We start from the raw sequence: 21472 nt of genomic DNA, 5'->3' as shown, positions 1-21472 counted from the left end.
CTGAGCGGAGGAAGATTGGCCTGTAATTACTAATTATGGAGTGATCTAGACTGCTCTTCTTCACGGGGGTTTGAAGTGGACTCTAGCAGGTCTGTGACGAGGTGCTGCAGAGCAGACAGGAAGTTCAAACACATTTAAAAAGCGAGTCTGGAGCGGGTCGGAGGACGGCTTCAGCTCTCTTCAAGACCTCTGCAGTTAATGATGGAGAAATGTAATGCTCAGTCCCTCAGGACCCCGAGGGGCTGAGGGAGGAGCCGGTCTGTCGTCAGGGGATTTAACTGTACGATGCCTGATGTGTGCTAATACTAATAATATAATAATAGCGCTAATTTGTTGTTAAAAAGGAAGCAGATTCGTCTCTTTGCGGCTGAGAGTCATCTGGGACTGACAGTGAGGTTTAACAGGCAGTGAACTGTGGAGAAAATAATAAGTGCGTTGTTCTTGTTGTCATCTATATTTGTGGTTCTGAAGTGTGTGTTCCTCCTGAGGAACCTGCCTGGACCTGCAGGACGGCTCCAACCTGCCTGTCCTGTTTTAAAGGGACATTTCACCTCATCTCAGAATCACAATCAGGACTGAAATCACTTTATTCACCGAGTCCAGCTTTGACTTTGGGGTGAATGTTCCTTTAACCGGCTGCTGCTTCCTGGAAGATAATCCTACACACTGACAGGAAGCTGTGTGTATGTATATATGTGTGTGTGTGTGTGTGCATATAATGTCAGTGTATAGTACACCCAGTTCCTATTCCTCAAGTCTAGTGGATTGGTCCATTTATAGAAAACAAAAAAAAATCCATTAGAGAGAAAACCACAAGATCTTTATGTGAGTGTGTGTGTGTGTGTGTGTGTGTGTTTAAGAGTGTGGTTATGTATGTGTGTGTGTGTGTGTGTGTGTGTGTGAGATGGTATGGTGACCTTCAGTCTTGTTAGTCATTCTGATTCATTTCAACACATTAACATGCCAACAACATATAATCTATAAATGTGCGCGCGCACACACACACACACACACACACACACACACACACAGCAGCAGGAGGAGGAGGAGCAGGAGCGGACGGTGACAGGCTGGAGCCGCTCGGCCCTCTGGGAGCCTGTGACATCACTGTCCACTCCGGGCTTTTCCTCCTGGCTGGAGGAAAGATGTGGAGGATCCGTTTCCATCGACATCTCACACAGAGATCATTTCATGTTTGGTGTCCTTCCCTTCCTCCTCCCTTCTCTCCTTCCTCCCTTCCCTCCTTCCTCCCTTCTCTCCTTCCTCCCTTCCCTTCCTCCTCCCTTCCCTTCCTCCTCCCTTCCCTTCCTCCTCCCTTCTCTCCTTCCTCCCTTCTCTCCTTCCTCCCTTCCCTCCTTCCTCCCTTCTCTCCTGACCTGCAGAGTGAAGCAGCAGCTAGTTTCTGTGTTTTTCAAAAGGTCAAAGGTCAAATGACTCAAGTTCAGATTTAATTTGAACATAAATCAGACCCAGAACTGTTAAACTACACAAACTACACACATCGTCCTTCAGTCATCTGTCCTCTCTCAGCTCCACCCGCTGGGACTGACCTTTAGTTTAATTCCAACGCTCACACTCACTGTCAGCTGTGTGTGTGTGTGTGTGTGTGTGTGTGTGTGTGTGTGTGTGTGTGTGATCATAACCAGAATACAATAAAGCAATAACTTCTGTGAAATGCATGACTCAGCCTGGTGACAGAGACTGTACTGTAAATACTGTAAGACACACACACACACACACACACACACACACACACACACAGTGCAGGAGGGAAACTGATATGAGTCATATCTGACTCATTCTGATGTTGATTATAGCAGAGAACAGGTTGGTCAGGCAGAGGGAATAATCTGTATAATCATCATATATAATAATCTATAATTTAAAAAAAATGCACCAATGTAGATGAGATTATTTTTCTTCTGCCTCTTCTTCTGTTAACTGTTCAAATCCTCCCTCTTCTTCTTCTGTTAACTGTTCAAATCCTCCCTCTTCTTCTTCTGTTAACTATTCAAATCCTCCCTCTTCTTCTTCTGTTAACTATTCAAATCCTCCCTCTTCTTCTTCTGTTAACTGTTCAAATCCTCCCTCTTCTTCTTCTGTTAACTATTCAAATCCTCCCTCTTCTTCTGTTAACTATTCAAATCCTCCCTCTTCTTCTTCTGTTAACTGTTCTGACCTCCAGCTTCACGACACTGAAACTGAACTTCAGCTTGCTAAACGGATTTGGTCTGAATGTTTATCAAATTAAATATCTAATTCAGTCTCTTGCAGCGGTATCAAAGTAGTATTGAAATTTCCATTACCGTGACAACATTACCTTCCTTTCTTTCCACATATTTATTAAAGTATTTTCCAACCCCAGCAGGTCTTCATCAGGATCTTCTGAGGTTGGAAACAGTAGAGTAACTGTGTGGAGCGCTGGAGGCCTGCAGCGTTTTGTTGACTTGTTCGTCATCGCGGCGTCCCGAACACGCCTGTACTGATCGACCCACCGAGCGTTTCACCTCTGTCTGGCTTTCCAGACGGCTCCGTGGTTCAAACTGTCCCTCCTCCCCCGGGTCTTGGGGAAACGTTACCATCAAAGTTCCAGAAAAGTCTTTCATTTTCTCAAAACATCGCAAACAAGAAGAGTTCTGAACGACAGGAAAGTTTATTTTACTGGTTTCTTAACCCTCAAAGTATCGTGTGCACTCCTTCTCTCTCACAGGCTTTAGTATATTGCTGAAGGACTTTTATTCTGAAGGGCTGTGTGAAGTGTGTGTGTGGCAGCGTAGAGTCGACATCATCAGTGAGCGAGCATTAGCTTCAGACTCCTGAAAGCTGCTTTTGGGAAAACAAAAGACTTAGACATTAGACGTTTCTCTGCCTTTTTTTTTTTTATGTAACTTTATGTACTTTACGTTTCATTTCTCTGTAGGGTTCTTTCCATAATGTGTCAGACACTTATAATAACACTCTGAGCCTGTCAGTAAAACAAGAACTTTTAGTGGACGTACACTGACGGTGTGATTTGTCCCGTCAGATTACATCGCAGCTCGTTTCACGGCTGCCGGCTGAAGCGATCTCGCTCAATACTGGACCAGCTTCAAAAACTGTTGTCCCCTTTAGTCACTTAGACACAAAAAGATGGGAAAATAGGGTCCAGGTTGAAAAATACCCAAGTTACCCTTTAATCAACCTATTTCATGTAAAGCACTTTGAGTGGCAGTCTGTATGAAAAAATCAACATTAACCTTTAACCTCTAAACACATGACACAGACCTGGAGGCAGAGCGAAGCTTTGAAACCTCGAACGCTTGGTGAGTCGTTTTGTACAGAAGAGTCCGGGACCACAATGAAGACCGCCCATCGTCCCGGTGGGTCTAGTGGGTCTGGTGGGTCTAGTGGGTCTAGACCCACCAGACCCACTAGACCCACCAGACCCACTAGACCCACCGGGACCACAATGAAGACCGCCCTAGTTCCGCTCTAGTTCGTCTGGTGGGTCTAGTGGGTCTAGTGGGTCTGGTGGGTCTAGTGGGTCTAGTGGGTCTAGTGGGTCTGGTTCGTCTGGTGGGTCTAGTGGGTCTGGTTCGTCTGGTGGGTCTAGTGGGTCTAGTTCGTCTGGTGGGTCTAGTGGGTCTGGTTCGTCTGGTGGGTCTAGTGGGTCTAGTGGGTCTGGTGGGTCTAGTGGGTCTAGTGGGTCTAGTTCGTCTGGTGGGTCTAGTGGGTCTAGTGGGTCTGGTGGGTCTAGTGGGTCTGGTGGGTCTGGTTCGTCTGGTGGGTCTGGTGGGTCTAGTGGGTCTGGTTCGTCTGGTGGGTCTAGTGGGTCTAGTGGGTCTGGTGGGTCTAGTGGGTCTAGTGGGTCTAGTTCGTCTGGTGGGTCTAGTGGGTCTAGTGGGTCTGGTGGGTCTAGTGGGTCTGGTGGGTCTGGTTCGTCTGGTGGGTCTGGTGGGTCTAGTGGGTCTAGTGGGTCTAGTTCGTCTGGTGGGTCTAGTGGGTCTGGTTCGTCTGGTGGGTCTAGTGGGTCTAGTGGGTCTGGTGGGTCTAGTGGGTCTAGTGGGTCTAGTTCGTCTGGTGGGTCTAGTGGGTCTAGTGGGTCTGGTGGGTCTAGTGGGTCTGGTGGGTCTGGTTCGTCTGGTGGGTCTGGTGGGTCTAGTGGGTCTAGTGGGTCTAGTTCGTCTGGTGGGTCTAGTGGGTCTGGTTCGTCTGGTGGGTCTAGTGGGTCTAGTGGGTCTGGTGGGTCTAGTGGGTCTAGTTCGTCTAGTGGGTCTAGTGGGTCTGGTGGGTCTAGTGGGTCTGGTGGGTCTGGTGGGTCTAGTGGGTCTAGTGGGTCTGGTGGGTCTAGTGGGTCTGGTTTCCCCGACAGCAGCGGCGGACTGTCTTACCTGGGACTTGCAGGACGGAGGGCGAGGGGCGGGGCTCCCCCTCCTGCGCCCCCCCCAGCCACCACAGCACCTCCACCGGCTCAGGCGGGCCGACGGCGGCGCAGGTCAGGTTGAAGGGAGCGGCGGGGAACGTGGCCACGTCCTGCGGCTCCTGCAGGAAGTGAGGGACGCCTGGGGACAGCGGGGGGGGGGGGGGGGGGGGTTATTGCTGTTTCCTTTGTATACATCATATCATTTTATTTTATCGGTGAGGTACTTCTATCAGCCCACTTGGGTTATTGTCTTTATTGTTTTTCTTTTAGTTGAGCTGTACAAATTCAATTTTTGGATTACGAATTTCAACGAGTTGAGGAGCAAAATTATTTTATCGCAGTTGTTCCATGTTTTATCACCACATTTACTATTTATAACTACAGCAGAAATTCTGGATTAAATGTAATGTTTTCATATTGCTGATAGGCCAAAATATTCTCCAGTCATCAGCTGCAGAAGCTAAAGTTGATATGAAGCTTCAGACAGAGAGAGAGAGAGAGAGAGAGAGAGAGAGACAGAAAGAGAGAGGGAGAGAGAGAACGGAAGAGAAGGAACTAATGACAGAGGAAGGAGGAGAGGAAACAACCTGAGACGGACTGAGAGAACTGAAGAGATGAGAGGAAAGAAAACCAGTCGATGGGTAACGCAATAATATGAGAGAATATGAGACGGATAAAAGCCCAGATGGGGGGAGGTGGGGGGGGGGGACAGTGATGCAGCAGGAGAGGAGAGAGGGAGGAGAGAGGAGAGAGGGAGGAGAGAGGAGAGAGAGAGGAGAGAGGAGAGAGAGAGGGAGCAGGAGAGGAGAGACCAGCGTTGATCATGAATGAATTTCCCGTGTGACGCCCTCGGCGGCGCCGTGGGAAAAACAAAAGTTCGTTTCCTGCTCTGAGAGTCGATGGTGATTCTATTGAGAGCAAAGCATTTAGACTTCAGCTATATTTGGACAGGATTAGCTGTTAACACAGGACAGGACTGTAAAGTTAGTGGATAAGAGATCTGTCATCAGTGTCCAACATCACAGAGACGGGAGAGTCTTCTTGCATCACACCAGCTTCCACAGAACATCAACATGCTCCAACAACAACAGAGAGCCAAAAAAAACTGAAACAGGACCGACAACAACCTGAGGGACGGACGAGTCTCACCTGAGGTTTTACTGGAAATTTAACATGAGGGAAAGGAGGCGGGACTTACTGACATGACAGATCCTGACAGGACTCAAGAGTGAAGTATTGTTTATTCCAGTTACTGTAAGTCGCTTTTTTGTGTACTTTTTTGAGTATTTTATAAGTCAGTATTTGACTTTCCCTTCAGTCCATCTCTCCTGCAGTTTTGTCCTTCAGTCCATTTTAAATCCATCCATCACAGAACAGATTGTGTCTCTCCATCAGCAACAGAAACTGGATCAACAGAAACTGACAAACTGTGGATCCATTCACAGTGAGAAGAGGAATCTGACTTTACTTTGTTTCTGCACTTTATTTTGTCGTTTCTAATGTTTCCAGTGAAAAGAATCTAGTTTGAACTCTGACCTCTCTCCTGTTAGAATCACATGGAAAAGATCACAGCTAACAACGTTCTCTGTTCTAAAGAGGAACTCAGGAACTTTTACTCTGACGACATTTTAAATCACACACTTTTTACTTTTACTGAAGGACATTTTTACACCAGAACTTTTACTTCTACTGCAGTAAAATATCAGCAGAGTAACAGTACTTCTACTGCAGTATAATATTTTAGTATATTTCCACCTCTGGCTGCAGTGATGATTTCATAAAACTAACCCGGTCTGAACAGGGTTCTAGAGGGGAAGGAGAACGTGTCGGATGTCGTTACCTTCCACAGTGATCCAGGCTGGTTCTGAGGAGAACGTCAGGCCATGGAACTCCACCTCGCACCAGTACTGACCCGCATCCTGCTGCTGGACCGACTTCACACTGCAACCAGAAACACAGCGTTAGAACCCAAAACCCAAACTGGAACCAGAGGGCAGTCCAGAAACAAGACTGGAACCAGAAACACAGGGTTAGAACTGATCTACAACCAGAACCAAAGGCTCAGAAGTCAAACTATAAACAGAACCACAGGGTAAGAACCACAACTGGAACCAGAACACAGCATTAGAACTCATACTGGAACCAGAACACAGTCAAGAAACGACACTGGAGGATCCACCTCACACCTCACTGTGGAGCAGCGACCTCATGCTCCACTCAGAGTCCAGAGACTTTACTCCACCTGGAGCCCAGTGATGTCATGTCTTATCTCAAACTACATTCCTCCCTGATAACATGAGTGTTGGTGTTGAATAACGACATGTTAGAGGAGTGACCAAGTCAACTTTGCTTGAGTCTCAAGTCAAGTCTCAAGTCTAAATGTAGATTACCAAGTCAAGTCCAAGTCAGGTCCAAGTCATTAATGTCAAGTCTCAAGTCTAAATGTAGAACAGCAAGTCAAGTCAGAACAAATCAAGAGTCCAGTATCAATTTAATATCTTAAAGAAAACTAAATATCTAGGACTTTTCAATGCAATATGGTTTTAATAGGATAAAAACTTGGTAAAAGCATCATGAGTTTGATTTCTATAATCAGTTTCAACTTCAATAAATTCAATCATTCCATACAAATTCAGAAAACAGAATTTAAATTCAGTCGTCTGCTGGAACAAATCTCATCACTTTCAATCTAAGTCAGTGGAACCAGAACACAGTCCAGAACCCACAGTACAACCAGGCTGAAGGTTCAGAGTAACAGAGGAACCCACAGTGAAATCAAGTTCAAGTTTGTTTATTTCTACAGTCCTTCATCACAGCCTGTCTCAGAGGATTTTACAGAGAACGAGCCTAACTAGATCTAACTGATCAGAAATCAGTTGTGAACAAAATGATATAAGACAAACAGCGAAGAGCACAAGAGAGACAAGACCAACAAACAGCCAGCTGTTCTACAGCCGAGCCTTCAGGCTCCAGCAGCCTGAGAGCCTCACTGCACACAAGGAAAAACTCCCAGGAAAAACCTTGGTAGGAGAAAAAACTGTTAGAAACCTTGGGCGGGGCGAGGCACAGAGGGATCCCCACCCAGGACGGCTGAGCGGAGAATAGGTGCAAAACAGAGACAGGATCATGGGCAGTAACAATATCAAGAGAAAACAGAAAATAAGACAGAAAGGACAGAGAGACAGCATGCGGCGGACAGGAGGGCCGAGGTCAGTTCTGATCCAGCTCAGAAACTAAAGTGACAGGGAAAGACATTAGGGAACTAGGAGCTGAGGTAGGACGCATGTTTGCGTCCAGACAGCAGCTGTACATTACTAACAGTCTTTCTGACACATTCCTGCAGCTTACTGGACAACAAACAGAAACACTGTTGAGCCCTGAAGTGACGGATGAGGATTATAACTGACGGACGATCACATGCTGAACTGCAGCATGGACAAAGCATGCTACTGAAATGGCCATCTGTTATTGGCTGATCTTTGGTGCCAGGTGATGATGTCACCACCTGGGCCGTATTCAAACCTTGCATGTTTGATCCAGTTCGGGGTGATTCTGCATTTTCATTGGCTGCGTACAAACGCCTGTCACACGGATCCACAGAATCTCCTCCTCAGCCAATAAGAACCAGTAACAAACATTTTCCAACAGGATGTTCAACGCACTACCGTTTCCTTTTAAACCTCCTGTTTGCTAGGTTTTGGGGCGATTGAACGTGCTCCTGCTGTACTCTATAGGTGACATCATCACCACAGATCAGCCAATAGCAGATGGCAGTTTCAGTAGAGCGCACAACCATCAGAACACACAGAGAGCCAGATGCTGTGATGAAGACTCAGTAGCTGGTTTGTGCTCTTTGATAAACCTCCTGTCTTCTGTCTTCACTGTAACCTGTACCCTGTACCCTGTACCCTGTAACCTGTACCCTGTAACCTGTAACCATACCCTGTACCCTGTAACCTGTACCCTGTACCCTGTAACCTGTACCCTGTAACCTGTAACCTGTAACCATACCCTGTACCCTGTAACCATACCCTGTACCCTGTACCCTGTACCTGTACCCTGTAACCTGTACCCTGTAACCATACCCTGTACCCTGTACCCTGTACCCTGTAACCTGTACCCTGTAACCTGTACCCTGTAACCTGTAACCATACCCTGTACCCTGTAACCTGTACCCTGTAACCTGTACCCTGTAACCTGTACCCTGTAACCTGTACCCTGTAACCTGTAACCTGTAACCATACCCTGTACCCTGTAACCATACCCTGTACCCTGTACCCTGTACCTGTACCCTGTACCCTGTACCCTGTACCTGTACCCTGTACCCTGTAACCTGTGCCCTGTACCTGTACCCTGTACCCTTTACCCTGTACCTGTACCTGTACCCTGTGCTGTTTTACTGCTCTCTGGGATCTTCAGTGGACATTCTGTGTTTTGGTTCAGAATTCCTCCAGAACAGATCTACTGTTGAAGCTCCATCACTTTCTCCCCAAGTACTCTGAAACCTGTTTCCAACTGGGTCACTTGGATTCTGGTGAATTCAGCAGCTTCTGCCAACTGAGCCGACTGCAAACAGCATTTAGTGACGCCTTCGTCCGTCCGGCCGGCCGCTCCGAGGAACTCCATCCAGAGTCCTGAAACCTCCAGCAGTGAGTTTAACTGTTGTGAAGTCAGGTTTGTTATGGTGAAGTCAGGTTTGTTATGGTGAAGTCAGGTTTGTTATGGTGAAGTCAGATCTGTTATGGTGAAGTCAGATCTGTTATGGTGAAGTCAGATCTGTTATGGTGAAGTCAGATCTGTTATGGTGAAGTCAGATCTGTTATGGTGAAGTCAGATCTGTTATGGTGAAGTCAGGTTTGTTATGGTGAAGTCTGATCTGATCCGTTCTGATGTTTGGCTTCCTTGTCTTCTTTTCTTCTTTTCCACTCTTTTTCACTGATCTGCATTCTGACTTTGCTATTTTCTGCTCAGAGGAAGAAGAAGAAGAAGAAGAAGAAGAAGAAGTGAAAGAAGTGGAGGAAATAGAAGTAGTAGAAGAAGAAGAGAAGAGGAAGAAGAATCTGCTCCTCTATTGCTCTCTGTAGGGAAATAGTCTTTCCGTTGCCCTCCTCCACAGGCGGGTCAGAGGTCAGAGGTCAGAGGTCAGGGTCTGGACCTGGTAGGGACTCGGGATTCATAACATCATAGAATATTAATTATCACCTACTATAAATATCTCACAGACTCTTGTTCTGTTATTCTGCCCCTCTGTTCCCTTCCAGGAATCCAACTCTCCTAAAGCCGATTAGCCGCTCGCTCCTCAGATCAGTGAGCAGGTCTGGGATCAGTGTCAGGTCTGGGATCAGTTTCTCAGGCTTCATTCTGGCTGCTAAAGAGTCTGAGGAAGAGAGAACTGATCCTACATCAGCTCTTAAACAAGCTTTTACCCAGAGGCCCCTGGGGCTGATGACCCTCGCCTCCCTGTGGATCTGAACCAGCTCCAGCTGAGGAACAGGACAGAAAACTGAACTGAGACTTTCTAGAAAGTAGGAAGAGAGGAGAGAGGAGAAGAGAGGAGAGGAGAGGAGAGGAGAGGAGAGGAGAGGAGAGGAGAGGAGAGGAGAAGAGAAGAGAGGAGAGGAGAGAGGAGGAGAGGAGAGGAGAGGAGAGGAGGAGAGGAGGAGAAGAGAGGAGAGGAGAGGAGAAGAGAAGAGAGGAGAGGAGAGAGAAGAGAGGAGGAGAAGAGAGGAGAGGAGAAGAGAGGAGGAGAGGAGAGGAGAAGAGAGGATAGAGGGGAGGAGGAGAAGAGAGGAGAGGAGGAGAGGAGAGAGGAGAAGAGAGGAGGAGAAGAGAGGAGACCAGACCAGACCAGTAGATGACACACCAGACCAGTTAACCTCTTCCAGATCCAGACTGAAGGAGGGAGATGAAGAACAAACATCTGGATCTTCTCTTTTAATGTAGAGTCAGGAGCAGCATCTTGGGTTTGTGGCAGTGTGTGTGTGTGTGTGTGTGTACCTGTGATAGTGTGTGTGTGTGTGTGTGTGTGTGTGTATACCTGTGGTAGGTCTCCCAGTGCTGCTCTCCCAGAGTGATGAACATCTGGTCGGTGCTGTACAGTTTGTCTCCGTCCTTCATCCAGACGATGTCCGGCTCACTGAGGCCCTGAACCGCACACCCCAGCCGAGCCTGGTTCCCCTGCGACACCGTCTGGTTCACCGGGTGTTTAGTGAACCACACACCTGGGGGGGGGGGGGGGGGGACACTGATGAGGAATACATCTCAATACAAAACATGTCAGTCCATCTGTTGTGTCAGGAACATGAATGGTGATATCAGCTCCATGTTATTCTGCTGTCAGGAACATGAATGGTGATATCAGCTCCATGTTATTCTGCTGTCAGGAACATGAATGGTGATATCAGCTCCATGTTATTCTGCTGTCAGGAACATGAATGGTGATATCAGCTCCATGTTATTCTGCTGTCAGGAACATGAATGGTGATATCAGCTCCATGTTATTCTGCTGTCAGGAACATGAATGGTGATATCAGCTCCATGTTATTCTGCTGTCAGGAACATGAATGGTGATATCAGCTCCATGTTATTCTGCTGTCAGGAACATGAATGGTGATATCAGCTCCATGTTATTCTGCTGTAGTAATCACTAATGAGACTCTTGACCATCAGTTTCACAAGCTCTCCATCCAAATTATATTATTGTCACTTTGTAATGACATTTTTAAATTGTTGTTTACATTCTAGCAGCCAATGGCATCGCTAGAAAGATTTGAGTCTCAGAAATAAACAGAATTCTGCACAGTCAGACTTTGTTGTCACTGAACTTTTATTGATCACATGGTATCCTGGTTGTATCGATCACTTATTGAATCGTATCAGGAGAGAAGCAGATCGTCTTCTTTCTCTTCATGTGTAACTGGATATTAATGTGAACTCGGTCTGGGTGATAATTCAATATCATCATTTATCTCTTTTCTATCATATCTAAAGGTTTCGGGGTGAACGACGTGTTTCGCTGCTGAACTTTTCATCTCATGTAAAATGTAAAATAAAGGATTTTTTTTCTAGAGAATCAAAACCTGCAGCTGGTTTCTCCTGAACCTCCTGCAGCAGCTGAGCAGTGTTTCAGTGTTATGAAGTTATTATTCCCACAGAACAGGAATCTGAGCGCTGCATGTTGCCAGCTGCTTCACCAGCCTGCACTGGAGTGGAGATTTGTGTCAAACTGAATAAAATGTATTTGCTGTAAATTTCACAGTGAGAAGAAGAAAGAAGTTAAAGGTCCACATGATGCACAGCAGGACTCCCTCTCCTCTGTGGTGATAAAGGAGTTGGATGGTCTATCTAACATAAACGCACGGTCGCCAACTGAATCCGGAGTCAGTAACCGACAGTAAGGATCCGGCTCAGTCCGGACCTCCAGCTGCTGACACACACGGAGAGTCTGGAGGTTCAGTTCCCATCAGCCCCTCTGTTCTTCCCGTCCTGATAACGGCTGATGCAAAGTCAGCAGATGCATGCTGGGAAGGCTTTCCTACATGATCTGTTTTTTTTTCAATATCTTTATTTAAAGAGCACAGACAGCAACATGGAGTCTGCGTCTTCCTTTCTTTTGTCAAATGAAATAAAATCAATGAATAAAAAAGAAAAAATGGAAACAAAAATTAAACATTGGACACACGTGACGTTAAATAAAAAACACAAGGCTTCACATACATGTACAGTTTTTCTTGCTTTTCTATTTTTTATATTTTGCAGCAACTTAAAATAATAATGTAATTCTACTTTGAATGCAACAAATATGGGGATTTCTCCTGACCATTTACATTTATGAATATAAAATTTTCCATATAAAATAATAAGATTTAACAAAAAAAAACATATTCCTATCTAATATTTCCTCATATCATAATATCCTTGCAGGTCAGTTGTGTCCTTCGCTTTCCTACATGATGTGAACATCACAGAGGGAGATGACATCATCATCATCATCATCATCATCATCATCATCATCCATTAGCCCCAATCATCATCCATCAGCCCCAATCAGGTCTCACTTCCTGTCACAGGTGACATCATCAACCATCGACCATCAGCTGGTTGTCGCTTAACGTGAAAAAAAAAAAAAAAATCCAATTTGACAAAAACAAGACTGGATGGTCGTGTCAGTTCCTTCCACTGATGACATCATCAAGAGTCGTCGTGACAGTTCCTTCCACTGATGACATCATCAAGAGTCGTCATGACGGTTCCTTCCACTGATGACATCATCAGGTTAGTCAGTAAACTTTATTTCTACAGCAGCTCAAGACAGAGAGTTACAAAGAGCTTCACAAAATGAAAAGCAGAGAAAACAAAACAACGAGGGAACAGAGGGAGTCATAACACCATGAAAAAGAGGGATAGAAGAAGAGAAGAGAAGAGAAGAGAAGAGAAGAGAAGAGAAGAAAAGAGAAGAACGACAGAACACCCGAGAAAAACTACAGTAAAAATATAATAACTAAAAAAAATGAAGAAAAGGCCGGTGGAAATAAAATCTCACATTCTGCTCACAAACACTAAGCTCTCCAGGGGCGGTGATGTCATCATTAGGCGCACGCTCTGATGACATCACCGTGAGTAAGAGAAGCTTCCAGTCAGTCAGTAAACCAGTCAGTCAAACAGTCAGTCAGTCAGTCAGTTAAACAGTCAGTCAGTCAGTTAAACAGTCAGTCAGTTAACCAGTCAGTCAGTCAGTCAGTAAACCAGTCAGTCAGTTAAACAGTCAGTCAGTTAAACAGTCAGTCAGTCAGTCAGTCAGTCAGTCAGTCAGTTAAACAGTCAGTCAGTCAGTTAAACAGTCAGTCAGTTAACCAGTCAGTCAGTCAGTCAGTAAACCAGTCAGTTAACCAGTCAGTCAGTTAAACAGTCAGTCAGTTAAACAGTCAGTCAGTCAGTCAGTCAGTTAAACAGTCAGTCAGTCAGTTAAACAGTCAGTCAGTTAACCAGTCAGTCAGTCAGTCAGTAAACCAGTCAGTTAACCAGTCAGTCAGTTAAACAGTCAGTTAAACAGTCAGTCAGTTAAACAGTCAGTCAGTTAAACAGTCAGTCAGTCAGTCAGTAAACCAGTCAGTTAAACAGTCAGTCAGTTAACCAGTCAGTCAGTCAGTAAACCAGTCAGTTAACCAGTCAGTCAGTTAAACAGTCAGTCAGTTAAACAGTCAGTCAGTCAGTCAGTAAACCAGTCAGTTAAACAGTCAGTCAGTCAGTCAGTTAAATAGTCAGTCAGTTAAACAGTCAGTCAGTCAGTTAAATAGTCAGTCAGTTAAACAGTCAGTCAGTTAACCAGTCAGTCAGTTAAACAGTCAGTCAGTCAGTCAGTCAGTTAAACAGTCAGTCAGTCAGTTAAACAGTCAGTCAGTCAGTCAGTAAACCAGTCAGTTAAACAGTCAGTCAGTTAAACAGTCAGTCAGTCAGTAAACCAGTCAGTCAGTCAGTCAGTAAACAGAGCAGCAGGTTTGAGCTGCGGTTCAGAGTCTGGTCCAGATCTGTCCGAATGTTTTGTTTTGGCACCAGACCGCGGAGCGATGTGATTGGACGAAAAAACACAGAAACAACACACCTCAGAACGACCTCACTGGCCAATCAGAAGTGAGGTTTTTTAACAACAACGCCAAAACGTTTCTTTAAATTCAGCTGTAATTCACTCTGCGTTCAGACTGAAGAGCCGTCTGTCCTGCTGTCTGTTGTGCTGCAGCTGCTCACACACACACACACACACACACACACTCACACACACTCTCACACACACACACACACACACACACACACACACACACACACACACCAGGCGGCCAGAAGACAAATATCAATGACCATATTCTTGTACAGATTTCTGGCACAAACACGCTGCTTTGGTATAAAGTTCAGTTTGCACATGGCCGCTTCCAGCTGAGCACACACACACACACACACACACACACACACACACACACACACACACACACACACACACACTGTGGCTGTCTCACACTGGCTGTTTATTCTCCTCATCAGCAGATCACTGCAGTGTAAACTGATTTATCAGTCTGCGCTCTGTGTCCACACTTCTCTACCATCTTCATCTTCATCTTCATCCTCGGCTCACAGGAATATTTGTTCCATCTACTGCCAGGCTGCTGTGACCTCTGACCTTTCACCTCCTTACTGTTGGTGTCTTGTAATGTTGGTGGAGTTGAAGTTCAGATAATAATAATAATAATAATAATAGAAAATGTAATTTTTATATTTACATTTTCACAATATTTCCACCTTCATACGTAAACATATTGATTGATTTTTATATTTTATAACACTGTTTACACATAATTATATTCATACATCTTCTATTTGTGTGTGTATATTCTTTTTTTTCTTTTTCCTGCTGAATTCTGTTACTTTTGCTGCTGCGACAACCTGCTTTCCCCACAGGAATCAATAAAGTTTCATAATTTCTGAACACAAAGTAAATCCAGCCCAGAAACAGTCTACAGTGAAATCTGAACAGCTGATCGATGGATTCCCTGCAGCTTCCGTGTGAACAGTCAGTCTGAAGCCACATCACATTCCCTCATGTTCCCCCGGCAACACACAACCTGCTCCCAGCCCCGTACGTGCCGTTCATGTGTATGGATCATACGCCAAACTCAATTCAAAAATCTGTCAGTTTACTGTTTCCTTGCTTGTCGGCAGTTACATACCGGCTATAACATAACTTAAGATCTTAGTAGGATTGTTAGGGTCTTCTGGTAAATTCGGCCCAAATATAATCCACCCTGCAGCACTTTATTGAACTAAAATCTCAACTTTTATACCTGGTTCCCGATGCTGGCTACGGCGCAGCAGGGTGTATTTGTGTGGTAAATGATTGTGGGAATGACAGACGAACCGATTCAAAAACGGCACATTTTATTGAATTAAAGTGCTGCTTGGTGTATTGGATGTATGTCGAATTAAAGAGAGGCTCATAACGATGTATTTAACGTGTTAAGTCATGTTCTATAAGATATGCAGTTTGCTGCAAAGCAAGGAAACCTTAAACTGCCGGATATGTGAATGGAATTTGGCGTACATTACCATTCTCTCCAGAAAAGAAAAAAAAAAAAAGCAGCCCACATTCCCACACAGTCAACCTGCTCTGCACTTGTCGGCTTTTGGGATAAAGACAAACACGACAACTACGTTTATATCCAAACTATAAGCGAATATCAACACACGACTTCTAATTTATCAGAGATGTACAATTAATATGATTCATAAAAACCTTTTTCCACTCACCATTCCCACAGATCCCGTGATAACTCTGTACCAGGAGCAGGAGGATCCGCACAGTAAATCTCATTTTCTCATTATTTGTCTCCGGTTCCTCTCGGTCACTGCGGCGACATTTCCAGCTTCATCAACAGGATTTCCACCGGAGAAAAGTCGGAGATTGGAGGAGGTTCGTCGGATAAAATTCATCCAGGAGAAACGCGACAGTTTTACCGGGAAAAAGTGCTGCAGAACACCGAGGAAGAGACACGTAAAGTCCGGTACGGAGACGGTTCAGTTCCCTGCAGCGGAGAAGACGGCGGACGGTTCAGATAAGTTTGTTTCAAAACTGCAAACCACTTTCACACATCGCTGTTGTTTTCCTCCGGGAGCAGAAAGCTCCGTCAAGCTCGACACCGTTAGACAGGAGAAGACCGGAAATCGGTCGAATTTAACTTCAAAATAAAAGCGTAAAATTATTATTATTATTATTATTATTATTATTATTTATTTATTTTTTAAAACACTTTTTGGGGCAAGCAACTATACTAAAACAATGGACATTTTAGGGAAAAAAACACCAATTATAATTTCATATACTACAGATACATTTCATTAACTACAGATTTTTCCAATATATTTTTATCACCTCTCTTTTTAATGTGTTTCTATTGTTATCTCTTCCTTAAATATTTGACTATTGTTTTTAACCCTCCTGTTATGTTTGGGGTCAGTTTGACTCCATTCAACATTTCATCTTGATATTTCTTGACGTTTCCTAATTTCATGTGGAAAACTGGTAAACATCAAATATAACATGATGATGTGTTTTCAAGCTCCTGTACACACTTTGTACACAGCGTACACACACACACACACACACACACACACACACAGCCCTCTAAACCACTTCTCTTTGAGTTTTCTCTCACCTGAAGATTTTCTGTCCTGTCAGCTCTTTGAAAAAATATTTTAATGACTAATTGACTGTTTATTGGTTTATTTTCATTACTGACTGACTGCTGTGTTTCCTGCTGATGTTCTGAAGTGGAAACTCGGGGAACACTTTCAATTACAATCAGTTTTTTTGTAGGTTTAAACTTCTGAGGTCAATTTGACCCCAAACATGAAAGACGTTTGTTAATTTTAACATAACAGGGTTAAAGTCCTTCTTGTTTTTATTCCTTCTTGTAAAGCACTTAACAAACTCCTTTGATAAGTGCGGAAGATGAAAGGTTTATTATTATTAAGTGTTGATGTTAATAAATATATCTTTGACCGTCCGTCTCTTTACTTTGTGTTTCTCACAAATCATTGCAATACATTTGTAGTTCTTGAATGTTTTATTTTGAAAAATGTAACCGGAAGTTCTATTTTTAATTCTGTCAAGCTTGACACGAGCAGACTGGTGGGCTCGCGCTCTGAGGAATGTGGAGGGGGAGGAGGTGTGTGTGTGTGTTGGGGAGTGTGTGTGTGTGTGTGTGTGTGTGTGTGTGTGTGTGTGTGGGGGGGGGGGGGGGGGGGGGGGGGGGGGGGGGGGGGGGGGGGCGGGGTTGACTGTGAAGACTCACTGCGCATGACCGCCGCCTGGTGGAGGACTAGCGCAGTGTCACACCTGAGATCAGAGTCTCCAGACTGCAGGTGAGACAGCAGCGTGACGCTGACGGCCTGACGTCACTTTTGGTTTTAAAAGTTGCCGTTTTACTGATAGAAGTCTGTTTGGTGGACTGGAGGTTTGGTGGACTGGAGGTTTGGTGGACTGGAGGGTTGGTGGACAGGATGTTTGGTGGACTGGAGGTTTGGTGGACTGGAGGGTTGGTGGACTGGAGGTTTGGTGGACTGGAGGTTTGGTGGACTGGATGTTTGGTGGACTGGAGGTTTGGTGGACAGGATGTTTGGTGGACTGGAGGTTTGGTGGACTGGAGGTTTGGTGGACTGGATGTTTGGTGGACAGGATGTTTGGTGGACTGGAGGTTTGGTGGACTGGAGGTTTGGTGGACTGGAGGTTTGGTGGACTGGAGGTTTGGTGGACTGGATGTTTGGTGGACTGGAGGTTTGGTGGACTGGATGTTTGGTGGACTGGATGTTTGGTGGACTGGATGTTTGGTGGACTGGAGGTTTGGTGGACTGGAGGTTTGGTGGACTGGAGGTTTGGTGGACTGGAGGTTTGGTGGACTGGAGGTTTGGTGGACTGGAGGTTTGGTGGACTGAAGGTTTGGTGGACTGGAGGTTTGGTGGACTGGAGGTTTGGTGGACTGGAGGTTTGGTGGACAGGATGTTTGGTGGACTGGAGGTTTGGTGGACTGGATGTTTGGTGGACTGGAGGTTTGGTGGACTGGAGGTTTGGTGGACTGGAGGTTTGGTGGACAGGATGTTTGGTGGACTGGAGGGTTGGTGGACTGGAGGTTTGGTGGACTGGAGGGTTGGTGGACTGGAGGTTTGGTGGACTGGAGGTTTGGTGGACAGGATGTTTGGTGGACTGGAGGTTTGGTGGACTGGAGGGTTGGTGGACTGGAGGTTTGGTGGACTGGAGGGTTGGTGGACTGGAGGTTTGGTGGACTGGAGGTTTGGTGGACAGGATGTTTGGTGGACTGGAGGTTTGGTGGACTGGAGGTTTGGTGGACTGGAGGGTTGGTGGACTGGAGGTTTGGTGGACTGGATGTTTGGTGGACTGGAGGTTTGGTGGACTGGATGTTTGGTGGACTGGAGGTTTGGTGGACTGGAGGTTTGGTGGACTGGAGGTTTGGTGGACTGGAGGTTTGGTGGACTGGATGTTTGGTGGACTGGAGGTTTGGTGGACTGGATGTTTGGTGGACTGGAGGGTTGGTGGACTGGAGGTTTGCTCAGGATTGTAATGGAGGGTGAAACCACCTGAACTTCTGCAGAGTCTAACAGGCTGATGTAAAGCTTAATGAGATAAATGACTACACATCATCATCAGCAGTATAAAATGAACTGATGTAAGTCAATAGGGTCTTTTAAGGGGAAAGTATAAATGAGTGCTATTCTGAATACCATTGAATTTTGTTTCAATTGGTGGATATTTGCCTTATGGTGATCACTGTCTAAAGGTGCCTAGTTTTAATGCACTTCATCACAGTGTAGGTCAGAATAATTCCGCTGTCCATCACACTGCACGACGCTGTCCTCACGGTGACATCACACTGCACGACGCTGTCCTCACGGTGACATCACACTGCACGCCGCTGTCCTCACGGTGACATCACACTGCACGCCGCTGTCCTCACGGTGACATCACACTGCACGCCGCTGTCCTCACGGTGACATCACACTGCACGCCGCTGTCCTCACGGTGACATCACACTGCACGCCGCTGTCCTCACGGTGACATCACACTGCACGCCGCTGTCCTCACGGTGACATCACACTGCACGCCGCTGTCCTCACGGTGACATCACACTGCACGCCGCTGTCCTCACGGTGACATCACACTGCACGCCGCTGTCCTCATGGTGACATCAGCTGGGTTCCACTCAGATGGGGCTTTTGAAGGCCGATACCAATACAATTCTGACAGAAATCCAGCCGCTTTCTTTTGGCAGCCAATAGAATCAAGCCAAGCTTCAGCCAATGACGTGCAGCTTTCCTCTGCGCCAAACCTCCCGCCCCGCCCCGCCCGCCACGCCCAGATCACAAGTTGTCTTAATGCTATTAAAGTTAGCTGTTTAATTAAATACAAAATCGATGAACAGTGGCTAAGAGAAGCCAAGATGTTAAAGTACGTTCATTATTTTATGCTAGCTAGATTCTGACAGAAGATGCTTGGTTAACATTAGCCTTAGCAGTTTTCTACAGAAAGCCACGAAGCATGAAAAGCCTGTTTTAAAGACATTTAGCTATTCCTGCCAAAATTCCTCGTGTTCACAAACAGACAAAATATTCTCTTAAACTGTCTCTGTGCTTTTCTGTTTTGCTCTTTTGGTTAATTAGCTATTTTTCTGTCAGACTGCTTAGTGCTGCTGTAGGATCAACTATCTTTCTGTCAGACTGGTTATAGTGACAAGTCACCAGGACCCGAGTCAAGTCTTCTCTTCATGCATCAAGTCAAATCTCAAGCAATTCAATCTGTGATGTGAGTCCGAGTCATGTGACTCGAGTCCGAGTCACGTGACTCGAGTCTCCACCTCTGCATGTATTGAATCGGATCAGGAGAAGCAGATCGTCTCTCCTGGATGGAAACAGAAAGGAGGCAGACAGGATTTGCTGATAAATCTTTATAATCAGTGTAGTGAGGAGAGACAAAGACAAACTCCCAACATGTTACAGTGATAATCTGAGACGTTTCCCTCTCTCTCTCTCTCTCTCTCTCCCTCCCTCAACATGATTCAGCCTCTATCAGTTCATGTGTCTTCTCCTCTGTCTGTTCTGAGCAGCCGGAGTCTGGTCTGAATCACCAGAAGAAGAAGAACTGGGGAGTTAGCATTAGCCACCATGGCTGAACAGACCGAGAGAAGAGAAACTCAAACTGCAGCAACAGACCAGATGAATCGCTCACAGATCAATAATTTAAAGGACGGTTCAGTCTGTGCTCCATCCCTGCAGATGGTTTTCAGCTTGGTGATGGTTAGCAGATATTTCATATTTTTCCTTCGTCTTCGTTGTTTTCCACAGTAAATATTGTGAACTAAACTCTGTCTAAATATCAGAGTTCCTCCCAGTAAAGAGAGCGGCAGGTTCAATCTGAGCTGTGATGATTATCTTCAGACTGAACCAGTCTCAGCTGTTCTCTCTGCTGTTTGAACTGAATGGGAGGGAATGAGCTGAGAGGTTTGGAAACACTGATTTAAAAATATCTTTAATCGTAGTTCATGCATCTTAAAACTGTCAGAATTAACATTAAAGGAATGGAAAATGCAAAATAAATGAGTAAAAACCTGAAACGAGGCTGAACTGTCCTTTAAACCCTCAGCTGGTCGTTAAACAACAAAGAGTTAATGAGCGTTTTGAGATAAACGGAAGTTAAACGGAAAATTGCAATTAATGTTACAGAAACATATTAAATAAAACCATTAAATAAAAGTTAAATATTTCTGGACCATCAGGTTACTGCGTGCTGGAAAGAGAAATGTGGATGAAAACATAATTCCTTCAATAGGAGAATTTAAAAAACGCTTCATCATCTTCATCATCGTCTCCCGGCGTTTCTTCTTCTGCAGGAACATTATATTCATTATAGGTTCATTATGTACAAGATTCAAACTGTCCAGACTGAACCAGGACTAGCTCCGTCTGTAAAACCAGGTTTAGGAGCTGGAGGATTTGGAAGCGGTTCACGGCACAGAAGAAGAGTTCAGATCCAAAACCAGTCAATATATCAGATATCTGATATATTGAATATTTGATATCTGATATAAAGGTCCAACTCCTCCTCTGAAGTCGCCGATAGTAAGAAATCAAATCAGATGATGGGACTTCTGAAACCGACAGGAAGCTGCAGGTCAGTTTCTAAACGTCAGGAAAAGTTTTGTTTTGAACCAAACTGGACAAACTGCATTCTGGAAGTGAACTCTTCCTGTGGTGACGATGAGAGAGGAGCACCCAGCTGCAGATCAATCAGTGTGATAGACCGGTACATTCTGTGAATATGAATATTAATGTCAGTGCAGCGTCTGTCCCTGAGCCACAGACCTGATGCTAATGTGCTAATTCACAACAGACTGAACAGTCAGTCAAACAGTCAGTCAGTCAGTCAGTCAGTCAGTCTGTTAAACAGTCAGTCAGTCAGTCAGTCAGTCTGTTAAACAGTCAAACAGTCAGTCAGTCAGTCAGTCTGTTAAACAG

General features: G+C 45.2%; 1 protein-coding gene across 1 annotated transcript in view; it reads right to left on the bottom strand.

Annotated features, from left to right (window-relative positions):
* Positions 1–16026, bottom strand: part of tyro3 (TYRO3 protein tyrosine kinase) — a 42546-nt gene extending 26520 nt beyond the window's left edge. Inside the window, 6 exon segments of the mRNA XM_078289604.1 lie at positions 1052–1134; positions 3471–4281; positions 4371–4541; positions 6243–6343; positions 10440–10623; positions 15698–16026. Coding sequence (XP_078145730.1) covers positions 1052–1134; positions 3471–4281; positions 4371–4541; positions 6243–6343; positions 10440–10623; positions 15698–15761 — 1414 coding nt within the window. The 5' untranslated portion in view covers positions 15762–16026.
* Between the last annotated feature and the right edge of the window lie 5446 nt (positions 16027–21472).

Source organism: Centroberyx gerrardi, chromosome 17 (genome assembly GCF_048128805.1).
Source record: "Centroberyx gerrardi isolate f3 chromosome 17, fCenGer3.hap1.cur.20231027, whole genome shotgun sequence".
In the NCBI taxonomy this organism is placed as follows: Eukaryota; Metazoa; Chordata; class Actinopteri; order Beryciformes; family Berycidae; genus Centroberyx; species Centroberyx gerrardi.
This window is presented reverse-complemented; position numbering and strand designations above follow the sequence as displayed.